This window comes from Sorex araneus, chromosome 4, assembly GCF_027595985.1.
Source record: "Sorex araneus isolate mSorAra2 chromosome 4, mSorAra2.pri, whole genome shotgun sequence".
NCBI classification, from domain to species: domain Eukaryota; kingdom Metazoa; phylum Chordata; class Mammalia; order Eulipotyphla; family Soricidae; genus Sorex; species Sorex araneus.
In genome coordinates this window covers 60,301,744-60,314,708 of record NC_073305.1, presented here as the reverse complement: position 1 = coordinate 60,314,708, position 12,965 = coordinate 60,301,744, and the positions used below count along the sequence as shown (strand labels likewise).

At 36.8% G+C, this 12,965-nt stretch overlaps 1 protein-coding gene across 1 annotated transcript in view; it reads left to right on the top strand.

Moving 5' to 3' along the window:
• The window catches only part of LOC129404326 (cadherin-related family member 3-like), a 75,214-nt gene that overhangs the window by 27,595 nt on the left and 34,654 nt on the right, over nucleotides 1-12,965 (top strand). The window contains exon 5 of the mRNA XM_055136678.1: nucleotides 6,125-6,219. Coding sequence (XP_054992653.1) covers nucleotides 6,125-6,219 — 95 coding nt within the window. The remainder of the gene's footprint in view (nucleotides 1-6,124; nucleotides 6,220-12,965) is intronic.

Below are 12,965 nucleotides of genomic sequence, written 5' to 3'. Positions count from 1 at the left end.
ACCCTGCAGTACTTCGGGAGCAATGCAGGAGTCACTGTCACTGTATGCAAGACAAGCACCTAAATAAATTCCTGCACTATCTCTCTGACCCCCAAGGTAGAATTTTAAATGAATTATTCTGGAGGCTCAACATCTGGATTAGTGAAGTGGTTTTGTTTCATAAGACCCAGTTTACCTTCCTCTAATAGAAGGTGGCTTTGCTTGAAATAATCGAAACCTTGTATTTTGTAGAATTTCTTCCAGAGCTTTTGTGCTTGCCAGAAGGAATGCTGTCCCATTCAAAAGACACTTAATAAAGACAATTAGGTCTTTACAATCAACTCTGTTGGATTTTGTTATGTAACTTGATTTCTTCCTGGATGAGAATGGCTCTCAGCTCCTGTGCTGAGCTCGGCTATGGGATCAGGCTGAAGGTGCCGCTGTGAAGGTGCCGCTCTTTATGTGTCTGCCTCCTCTTCCCTATCCAAATCCCCCAACTCTCCAATTTCCACCTGTGAGAGGCAGATTCCTCAGTATAATCATAGGAAAGGGGCGGGGGGTGGCGGGGCTGAACTCGTCCCTTCTCACTCTGGCCATAAGGTGTATAGGAGACAGCTTGGGCCAGGAGGGATATATGATTTAACTGAGCTAATTGTTTAACAGTACCACTTGGTGGGAAGCAGCCTTGGCCATGAAGGATTTATGTCTGAATTAATGAATTAAAGGAACTCACCGGTGTTTTCACAGACACGGAACTGGAAGGCCAGGAGTCGTCAATGGCACCTGCGTCTTGTATCCTGTGTCTAACTGATAAGTGTCTACCTACAAAGATGCTTTCTTCAATGTATGGAAATGCCTTGCTTTCTTGATGTATGGAATTGGGAATTTCATATTGATACATTGTTCCTGTATGCTTTTGTTCATTATGATATATTTTAGGCTACTTCTGTTTTTTTTTCCTATATGCTTCTGTTCATTATGAAATGTTTGAAGTTCTTTCTGCTTTTGGACTTGTTGTGCCAACTCCTGAGGCCTGTGTGCCCAGCATGGCTATATAAACCCTTGGCTGTAAGCTCTTGGGTCGAGCTCTGACATCCTGCTTCGGCAGGACAGCTCAGCCCCAGCTAGCTGGAATCATAAAGTCTTGGTGTGTGTTTTGCAGTCCCGCTGGACTCTTCGTCTCTCTGAATACTGAGGGTTGGTCTCGGTCCTAACACCCCTCATTCTCCTGGAACACTAAATAAATCACATTATTTAATTTTTTTTTTTTAATCCCAGAATCTCTTCCTGGGGACCCCTTAAGGTAAATGCTAAAACTCAAGGCTACTGGGCTGTAGGAATATCGGTGGAAACTAAGGTTAGAATCCTGTAGTGTTCCATTGGGTGAGAACATGATAAAGAATGTATGACAATGTGTTTTTCCAATCCATGATAAACGTGGGACCTAGATAGATTCCTGCATTGATGTGTGAGAAACAGCAGGTTGCACTATATCATATGTATATCTTAGACGTGGCTGTATTTGGAAATTATGCACTGCATTGTAGCACTGTCATCCCGTTGTTCATTGATTTGCTCGGGCACCAGTAACGTCTCCATTGTGAGATTTGTTGTTACGGGCTGGAGCGATAGCACAGCGGTTGGGTGTGGGCCTTTCACTCGGCCGACCCAAATTCGATTCCTCCACCCCTCTCGGAGAGACCCGAAGGCTACCGAGAGTAGTGAGCCCGAACGGCAGAGCCTGGCAAGCTACCCGTGCCTATTGGATATGCCAAAAACAGAAAACAATAAGTCTCTCAATGAGAGACGTTACTGGTGCCCGCTCAAACAAATCAACGAGCAACAGGATGGCAGTGACAGTGACAGATGCCAGCTTTTATCTTATGAGATTCTAACTTCATTAGCCTAGAGGTTTCTGAATATTGACATGCTTTAAACCCCCCAAGTAAATCTATTGCAATTCTAACATGATAATCACTTTAAAAGAATCATCTTTATTAATAGTATATATTATATAAATATTATTATTGATATTAGCCTAAGTAAATCAATTCTTGTTTTTTCTTACCTTTTCTACTTTTTTTCTAAATTGTCCTTTGTTGGATTTTCAAAATTTGAAAGTTATTCTGGACTCCATCTTAGGCTTCCTTTTCCTTTCTTCTTCCCACTTTTTTTCACCTTTTATTTTTCCTCCCTTTTCTTCTTTTCCTTCCCCTTCCTTTCCCATTTCCTCTGTAAACCATAAGACCCAATTGCTCAGTCACTTTGTTTTCTTACACCTAGATTCTTTATTTCTCCACTAAAACAGATGAACATACTCTCTCTCTCTCTCTCTCTCTCTCTCTCTCTCTCTCACTCTCTCTCTTCCTCCCACCTGACTTTCCCATTATATTATCCAGGAAGGAAACCATCATGGTTCTGGAGTTCGAACCATGGACTTGATTCCTGCTTGACCATTCACTCGCTACGTGTGGATATTAAGGACCATTTCCTTAACCTTTGTGAGTGCATCCTCACCTGTAGGGCAGTTGAGAAAAGTTGCAATGGCAAGGCATCACCATTAGGGTTAAACAAAAGAATTGAGAAAAAAACTGAGCACAGATTCTGGGTCAGAGTCACTGTCGTCATCCCCCAGAGTTGTTTTTATTGTTACTGATGCTACAAACACAAAAGAATCCAGCTTGGTCCAGTTCTGCAGTTCTTGCAGCACAAACACTTTATTGGGTCTGGCCTGCAGTATGGACTCTAACAGTTTCAATTCCCAAGATTTTCTGAGGGCAAATACTGCTGACTAAGTCTTTCAGATAATGGAGGGAATTTCATTTTTCGGATAAGTCCGTCCAGAAGGACCTTATTCCCAAACCTCTCACACTCCCTTGTAAACTGTTGTCAGTTCCTGGGAATAGGACTACCCTTAAGATTTCTTAACAAGCTGATGCCGTTATTACAGAGAAGCAGAGGCAAAGTTAATCTAAGTTGTCTGACCCCACAGAGAGTAAATTTCTCATCCCCTGGACTGCCTTCCTGTTCATGGAAGTTTTCATTTAGGCAGCTTTCCCAGGGATGGCCCTCACTGCTGCCTAGCAACCACCATCTTCGAAGCTCTCCCGAACAATGGCAGGAGTCACTCATAGCAGTGTTAGCATTTTTTTTAAAAGACAATTTTGTTTTATGAAAAATTAACCCCCATGAAAATATAGCTTCCCAGTATGTGTTGTTTCCAAACAATTGATGACAGCAGTGTTATTCTGAAATTGAATCACAGACTGCAAAATTTTCAGTGACTACAATCATAAATGTGGGGCCTTTAAAAAGTCAGATACATTTTTATATAACCAGATGCGGTGCTTTGAACACTCTTAGGTAATGTAGCCACAGCCGTCCTCCGCCCTTCACCATGAAACAGAATCATTATTCTTGCATTTGCTCTAAAAGTAAACATGTGATCGATTGTTTTGTAGTCCTTTAATGCTGATATTCTCTAACATTGTTCCATGGAAGAAGCAGAAATCAATTCCATCCTACTTATATGTGCAGAAATGGATGTATAAATTTAAATTAATCTGAACACCAAGATTTATCAGAAAGTCAATAAATTAAAAGGTCACTAATTCCTCCAAATCATTTTCAGGTTGCTTTGCAGTCTGTCTGGATTTAATCTTTTCTATTAAATTATCTCTGAGTCTACTCAATTATTAAGTCAGTAGCCCTTGGTATAATTAACTCTTGATATTAATTCTTTCATGGAGTTTTTCCCTGGCTTTAATAAATCATCTGAATATTGGTTCTAGAAATTATAGCCATATCTTTTTTTCATCAAATTTTTTTTTCCTTAGGGATGCAAGGTAATGAACTGAGTACTATGAAGAATGAAATCAGCTCTCAGACTGGGGGAAAAGAACCTAAATTTTCTAAGGCTTAGCGTTCCTATTTTTGTCATGGGAATACTATAGGTACCTGTGGCAGGTGCTCTGGGAATGAAGATAATCTACTTGAAGAACTTTGCAGAATAAATAGAAAATAGCATGAATGAAAGTCAATGAGACACTAAGAAAAACAACTTGATAAAATATTGCCTGTGTCTATCACATGAAGTGAGAGGAACAGATGTTCTAGTATTTCAGCTTTTTCTTTCTACATCTCCCTGCCTCTACTCCCCCACCCCAAGTGTATCTTTAGTACCACTGAACAAACAAAATAATCCCTTAGTTCTCATCAAAACAGCGTATTTCTCTGAATGTAATGAATTTTTATTTAACTTTAGCTTTGGGTGGAATATTACAAGTGAGAAATGTTTGGATAACATACTGCTAAAAAACAAAATTCTTTAGAATAAATTCAGAGATCTGATTGGGTTAATTAAATGTTTCATTAGTTGCGCAGCAGCTCATGTAAGAAGTCAAATGTCTCTGCAAAGGGTATACAGAAAAAGGAAAAATTTTTTTAGTGAGAAAAAGGATGGGACAGGTTTATCGACAGAAGAAAGATTATTTCCAGCAAAGCCACCTTCAACCAGAGCAATCTTATGATGCAAGACTAGGAATTTTTGTGCTAGTTAGCATTTGATTGGTTTAAAATCCTACTTTGGGAGAGGTTAAGTGTAGATAGGTGAGGTTTTAGGCTCAGTGGGGCCTTATATGAATCACTCCAATTCGGATTTATTATTATTTTCATTTACTCACAATAAGAGATTAGAAAAAAATAATTTCTTACTGTTTGGGCAGCTTATTATAGACGCTGGGTTCTTTGGTCCTTCAGAAACCAAAATTACAAAAGGCAGACTTTTTTCCAAGTCAAGTTTATTGAAGACAGCGGTTTACTAAAGGACAAGGAGGGGTTTGAGCGCAAACTCAAGGGAGAGAGCACAGAATTGAGTATATGGGTCTCCAAAGGGAGCATGGTCAGAGGTTTTAAGTTCTAGCAAGTAAGATTTGAAAGCTGCATTCAACTGCTGAAACTGCATGTGGCTTGCTGGTCTGTGCACACCTAATAAATAGGATCTGTGTGACATGGGGCCTTACTGGCAGGCAAGTCTCAGAGAGATTAATTGCAAAGGGCCTAAAATGGTGGAGTTGTTCTGCCCTGAGGGAAGGTCAGGCATAGAACACAGGTTGCTTAATACTAGGTGAGGTGCAAGGGGGAGGCAATCTTTCCTGCCTTGCAGGAAGGATTTTGTAATTAAAGGCGTGATTACTTTGCCTTCAAGGATTTGTAGGCTGGGCAGTGTTTTGCTTGGAGACACATTCTCTGAGGAATCTGCAGGTTGGGCTTCTTAATGGGTTGAGGGGTCACATCTGATTTTCAATCTATTTCTGTCAGTGGGCTGACATGTCATTTCATCATCATCGTTATTGGTGTGTTGACTGAAATAATCACTGCTAGGAAGCAAATTCGATGTTTAAGAGAGCAATTAATTAGAGTTTCTTTAGAAGGAGTAATCTGTGAACCCAGACCTGAGGTAATGGATTTCTCTGAGTGACTGACCTATTTTCATAAGTTTGGTTTACGATAGAGGTAAGCAACACACATCGAAGGAATACATAGAAAAGAAGGTATCTAGTTAATTTCTTACATTTCCACTTAACTAAAAAGGTTGGTTTCTAACATTCTTAGCTAATGATATGAATAGCATTATTCATAACTTAAAGTCATCTATTGATCTTACAGTGAACTAGGTTACCTGTGTTTGGGAAGATACATAGATCAAAGATTATTTGCTTCCATTCTAAAAGGCAACTTTCTAGACTTGAGGGCACAGTCAGCCATTGATCTCATATCACTTCTTCCAGTAGTTGGTAAATATGACAGAGGCAAACTTGAACTATGGACCTTTCTAATGTTTCCTTTCCTCTCGCCATACGACTTTTAACAGCAAAGAAAAACTTTGCCTTTCTTCTGAGGCCATCCTGTCGGAGTGGAGGAGACATTTTTAATGAAACAAAATGTAGAGTTTTCTTGTTTGGTCTTCACATGTAATGAGTGTGGATGGGGTGAGGGTGGGGGTACAGCCGCAGAGCAGGGATGACCTCAGGAGTGAGCACAAGAAATTTTGGGCTTGAGATATCACTATGGAACCGAATATATATGTATGTATATATATACATATATATATAAGTTATTTTTCTCTTTACTGTCCAATAAACAGTACTTCATTTCCCCGGAGGGCTCTGGCTTTACAATTGACAGCGTTGGAACAATTTCTACAGCAACAGTTTTTGATTTTGAAAGTGAAGCTAGAAGGTAAAAAATACTGCTCTGGGCTCTTTACTCCCTGAAATACCCATAATTTGGTTCATATTTCCCCTGTGATGAATGTTTTCCCCCATCCCTCCTTAATGTTGAATAAAGATGCTTAGGCTTTGCCTAAAATATGAAATGATCATCTACACTACAGTCTTACAATTGCTGATTTAGGTACTGTCCCCTTTCTGCATCATCCAGAACCAAATGTCAAAATAATTTCAATGATGCTGTTCACAACCTGCAGTAGAAGAGGGTGGGAACTTTTCCCTGGGTATTTAGGGCACAGAATTCATATAATCCAAGCAGCTTTGAAAGTTTCTTTCCTCCCAATATCTGTCAAATGGGTAGCTATTGGCATAGAAATTTATTATTTTTACAATAGATTTTATGAGCACCCTTATTAGTCAGACTAATAAGGTTTTGTGTCACAGTGTTTTACAGGAAAAGGAAATGAACATTTTAGCCCTTGCAAACAGGGTGCTCCTGAATCATACAAGACAATTCTTCCCAATTTCAAAAGTCGACTTTTGAAATTGGGTTATTAACCTAAGCGTTAGCATCTTCAGTAGCACAGATTTAAAATTCAGAATGCTGTGTGCTTACTCCTTCCCCTTTTGTGAAGACTCTTCCTAAATTTGTATTAGCTTTTTATATTTTTGGTAGAAATCACCAGCATTTTTATTCATATTCCTCTACTCCCCAATTCCTCTGCCTCGTGTTGGCTAATCTCACAATAACTGGGATTAATAGATAGCACTCATCGAAATCTTTCTATTATTTGGGGTGGTCCCTATCAGTATTGGGGGACACCAGAGCTGCACTTGGCAGTGTAGTGATGTCACTTGGTGTCAAGGGTCAAACCATGAGCCTGTGTTTGCCAGGCATACATTCTACATTTTTAACTCTTTTTGCAACCCAGTGTTTGGCATTTCTCTCCTTTTTTTTTGGAACTTGGATAAAATATGTATAAAATACTATGCAAACTTCAAGATATTTGTATGTCTTAAGGCTTGCTAAAATATGGGAGTAAATATCATTGATTATAACCTAAGAAATCAACCCTTTTTCCTTGGTAAATGAGAATGAAAGTTTTTCTTAGTATCTTTGAAATCGGAGCAGCTGACCCTAAAAAAAAAAATGAAGTTTCTGTTTGAAGAATAAATAATTATTTGGTTAAGGTTTTTACAGTTGATTTTCTCTAAAATTCCATACATAGCACACCATTTATTAATTCCTGTTTAGCTTGAGGCTTTCAGGTCACTGAATAGACCTTTAAGTAGGAGTAAAGGAAATTTGGAATGCCTCATCATTTCTTATAATTCTCTTCATTCAAAGGAAATATAGAGACCATGAAAGTGTTTGTTTAAATACTGACAAAAAATGTGAAAGACTCATTTTTTTCTTATTCCCTTATAGTAAGCTCTATAGATTATAGTAGACCAAATGAATTTGAAGTCTCAAGGACTATGGAATGCTGTCTGTACCTTATTCCTTTCATTCTTGTCACAAAAAAATTCTCAGAATTGCTAAATGAATGATTCAACTCTTAACAGTGGATTAAATATCATTTTTATTGAGTCATCTTGTAAATAATCATCTTATAGGAAAAGTTATCAAATGAGAAGAAAATTGAAGCATAGATGGTTTAATTTTATTGATAATAGAAGAAAAACTGTAATTTTGGTTTAAATTATCAATTCCGTTCAAATGAAAAACAGAATGCTTTTCCCCTGAAAATGGTGAACTGTCCCTGTTTGCCTGGAACTGAGAAATTTCCCAGAATGTGCATGAGGTTTTTAGTGCTAAAATAAGACAGATGCAGACAAATCTGGTGGATTGGTCACTCTAGGTCACAGTCTCTAGATATAAAACACTAATTTTTTCCATCAGGATTTATTAATTTTCCCATTTCAAGCTTTTTCATTCCTCAAACCCACAAACACCTCTGATGACATAAAAACCCTTTAGTCATCCAACCATCATAATGATTTTCCTATTCTCTTAATTATTTTGGAGCATTCTTATACCTTTGTACTTAACAGTTTTTCACATTGAAAAGTCAGTGTTTAAGGGTAAGAACTTACAACCATAGTTTTGTTTGTTCTATTATGTTAAAGAATTCCCTTTGTATTTTTTATTATTAATGGGGATTAATAGACTTTTCAAAGGTTCTTTGTGTTATGCAAACGGATTTGACTAATTTGTTCCCTAATAAAGTGTCAACCATTTTTGACTGGAAATATGAAGTTTGACTGATATTTTAACTAAAAGAGGCAGTTGTTTTAACTGAGAAGTTAAGCCAAATAGATTCTATTTCTGTAAAAGCCTGTTAGTTACTATAATGTCTTAGTAATCATTTCTTGGCTGCGTTTTCAGTTTCTCATTAGTTATTAAAGTGGTCGATCCTGGAGGACTGTTTACTGCTGGGAATTTAAAGATTTTTCTCATCAATGTCAACAACAAAAACCCTATTCTTACCTGCAGGTAAGGAAAAAATACATATCACTTAAAAATACACTGAGGATTTAATATGAAAACATAGTATTTAAAGTTCATTAGCAAAATTTTTATTAGAATGGAATAGTTTTTTGTCTCTCATTTTAAATTTGCTTTAAATTATTTTTCCCATTTTTATTGAGATACTGTGATTACAATACTGTAAATGATAGGCTAATAAATACATTTTTTCCCAATCCCACATTCACCACCAGAGTGCCTGCTTCCCTCCTCCAATGTCCCACGGACCTCACTCAAATCCCATCTTCCCTTCCCCCAGGTTAGGTCAGTTTGTAGATCAACACTCTAGTTCTATTGCCTTTGACCATTTGTTGTTCCACTAATATTTTTATTTGTAACCCACATATGAAAGAGATCATTTTATTATATTTGTCCCTCTCCTTCTCTTTGACATAACTCAGTATGGTACCCTTTAGTTCCATTCACATAACAAAAAATTGCATGACTTCATTTTTTTTCCCTTCAGCTGAGTAGTATTTCATTGTGCATATTTTATCTTGTCATCTGCTCTTGGGCACTTGAGTTGTTTCCATATTTTGGCTATTGCAAATAGTGTTGCAATGGACATAGAAGCACAAATATATATATATATATATATACATATATATATATTTTAATCTTATTTCCTGTTCGGGCAACACTTTGCATTACTCAGGACTTATTCTTGGCTCTGTGCTCATAGATCACGCCTGGTGTGCTCAGGGAACCATAGATGATGCTGGGGATTAAACTGGACTTGGTCTTTCACAAGCCCCTTAACCTCTGTACTATCATTTTGGTCTCACAGATGTCTTTTAGAAACAGTGTTATTGGGCCCTTAGGGTAGATTCCAAGTAGTGGAATTGCTGAGTCCTATGAAAGTTCAGTGCTTAGATTTATTTTTAGAAGTGTCCATATCGTTTTCTAAAATATTGAACTGTATACATTCCTACAAATAGAGAGTGGGGGTTCCTTTTCCCCCACATCCACACCATAATTGATTTTATTTATTTATTTATTTATTTTGGTTCCTTTTCATCTATGCCAATCTCACTGGAGTGAGGTCATATTTCATTGCTGTTTTGATTTGCATTTCCTGGATGATAAGTGGTTAAGTATATTTTTTTCTATTATTAATTTACTTGAATTTGGCCTAATATAGTCTCTAAGTTTTTGGTCTGATCTCTGATCCATTCTTCTTTACAAATAATTTTAAGATAATGCACTATGACTTACAAAATTATACATATGTTCCAGCACCAATCCCAGCACCAGTGTCTTTTTCCCTAAACCAGGATTCCCAGATTCCCCACCCCCTCCGCCCCCAACATTCTCAGCCTGCCATCTTGACAGGTACATTTTTAAGTCTTCTTGTTGAAGTTTGGACCTTGTTTTCAGTACTGTTGGCTCTGTGGTTTGGATATCTGGCTATATCATTCTGAAGAGCATTTTTTTCCCCACAAACCTGTTTGCCATCTGAATGTCTTCTTTAAAGAACTGTCTGCTCATCTCTTCTCCCCCATTTTTTTGATGGGGTTGTGTTTGTTGTTGTTGCTAAGTTTTACAAGTGCTCTGTGTGTTTTGAATATTAACACTATCAGATGACCAGTGAGCAAATATTTTTCCCACTCTGTGGGTTATCTTTTTATTCTAATCACTGTTTCTTTCACACTCAAAAATGATCTCTCTGAGAATCAGGTTAATGAAAGAGGCAAAAGACAAACAAATAAAACTATGTTTTTACAAAAAGAATTAGAAAAATTAGAAGAATTAGAAGACAAAAGAATTAGAAGATAGACACAAGGAAGTGGAAACACATTTTCTGTTTAGGATCAGCATGGTTAATATTGTCAAAATGACTATCATTCTCAAAACAATATGTAGATTGAATACAGTCCCTATAAAATATCCATAGTTTTTATTTTTAGAAACATAAACCAGATGTTAAAATTTATATGGATAATTATACCCCACCCACATTCCATTTCCAAATAGCCAAAACAATCCTTAAAAAAAAAACTAAAAACATTGGAGACTTTTCTTTCCCAAACTTTAAATTATACTTTAAAGCAAGTATAATTAAAGCAAGAAAACTTAAGTTATACTTTAAAGTAACCAAGATGGTGTAATACTGGAATAAAGACAGAACTTCAGATCAATGGAATAGAACTGAGGGCCCACAGATAGACCATCAGGTTTAATATCAGCTAATCTTTGACAGAGAACCTGGAAATGTGAAGTAAGCACGGGAGACCTTTTAAACAATGGTGATGGGAGAACAGGTCAGTCACATGACCAAATTAAGACTCCTATCTCACCTCTTATACAAATGTCAATTCAAAGTAGATTAGAGACCTCAATGTGAGACGTTAATCCATAGTTTTATTGAAGAAAACAGATTCTTCAAGGCATAGATTCTAGTGGCATCTTCAGTGATTCAATATCACTGGTCAAGCAAACAGAAATAAACAAAAAAGAATGTGACTACACCAAATTAAGACGATTATCTTCCTCCCTCCCTCCCTCCCTCCCTCCCTCCCTTCCTTCCTTCCTTCCTTCCTTCCTTCCTTCCTTCCTTCCTTCCTTCCTTCCTTCCTTCCTTCCTTCCTTCCTTCCTTCCTTCCTTTCTCTCTTTCTTTCTCTCTTTCTTTCTCTCTTTCTTCTCTCTTTCTTTCTTTCTTTCTTTCTTTCTTTCTTTCTTTCTTTCTTTCTTTCTTTCTTTCTTTCTTTCTTTCTTTCTTTCTTTCTTTCTTTCTTTCTTTCTTTCTTTCTTTCTTTCTTTCTCTCTTTCTTTCTCTCTTCTTTCTCTCTTCTTTCTTTCTTTCTTTCTTTCTTTCTTTCTTTCTTTCTTTCTTTCTTTCTTTCTTTCTTCTTTCTTTCTTTCTTTCTTTCTTTCTCTCTCTCTCTCTTCTCTTCTCTCTTTCTTTCTTTCTTTCTTTCTTTCTTTCCTTTCTTCTTTCTTTCCTTTCTTTCTTTCTTTCTTTCTTTCTTTCTTTCTTTCTTCCTCCCTTTCTCTCTTCTTCCCTTTCTCTCTTTCTTCTTTCTCTCTTTCTTTCTTTCTTTCTTTCTTTCTTTCTTTCTTTCTTTCTTTCTTTCTTTCTTTCTTTCTTTCTTTCTTTCTTTCTCTCTTTTTTCGTTCTCTCTTCTTTCTTTCTTTCTTTCTTTCTTTCTTTCTTTCTTTCTTTCTTTCTTTCTTTCTTTCTTTCTTTCTTTCTTTCTTTCTTTCTTCCTTTCTTCCTCTCTTTCTTCATCTCTTCCTCCCTTTCTCTCTTCCTCCCTTTCTCTTTCTTCTTTCTTTCTTTCTTTCTTTCTTTCTTTCTTTCTTTCTTTCTTTCTTTCTTTCTTTCTTTCTTTCTTTCTTTCTTCCTTCCTTTCTTCCTCTCTTTCTTCCTCTCTTCCTCCCTTTCTCTCTTCCTCCCTTTCTCTCTTTCTTCTTTCTTTCTTTCTTTCTTTCTTTCTTTCTTTCTTTCTTTCTTTCTTTCTTTCTTTCTTTCTTTCTTTCTTTCTTTCTTTCTTTCTTTCTTTCTTTCTTTCTTTCTGACTAGACATCACCTCTGGTCACCCTGGCACAGCTCTGCTTATATGAATTATGGAACTGAAGGGGTCACTTGGGTCATGGTTCTCAGGTCATCATGCAGTGTGAGAGTCTGACCCTGAGTGTGCACTTGCTAGGTGTGTCCTCTACTCCTTGTACATTTACCTGTCCTATGGAAAATTGCTACTAAAGATGAAGATTCTGGAGAGAGGCAGAATAAATCAAAATAAAAATAATTCAAAAGTATATTAGTACTGAAAATGTTAGTGCCCACTGGACTGGATTATTTCTTACTTCTCAAGAAAAAATTCTGGTAAAGTTAATCACCAGAAAGTTTATAAAGCCATTTTATTAATATTAAGAAAGTAGTTTTAATAATTAGTAAGAGCCAGTGGTTAAGTATACAGTGTCTGGAGCCAGATACACCTGGGGTCAGATCTCAGGTATCTAGATATTTATTTTTAAAAATGACTCTATTTCTCAAAATCTGTTTTGCACCTGTAAAAGAACAAAAAATGGTACCAATTTCCTGCGGTTCTGTCATTAATAAATGATAAAATATGAAATATGCTGAGAATTGTATCTAAACTATAGACAAGCATTCTGTAAGTGGGTATGCCAATTCACCTAGTTGTCATTTTCTACTTTCCACATTACTACCTCTAGTCAACTGACCCCTGTGCAACCATCATGGGATAAAAAGCAAGTACCA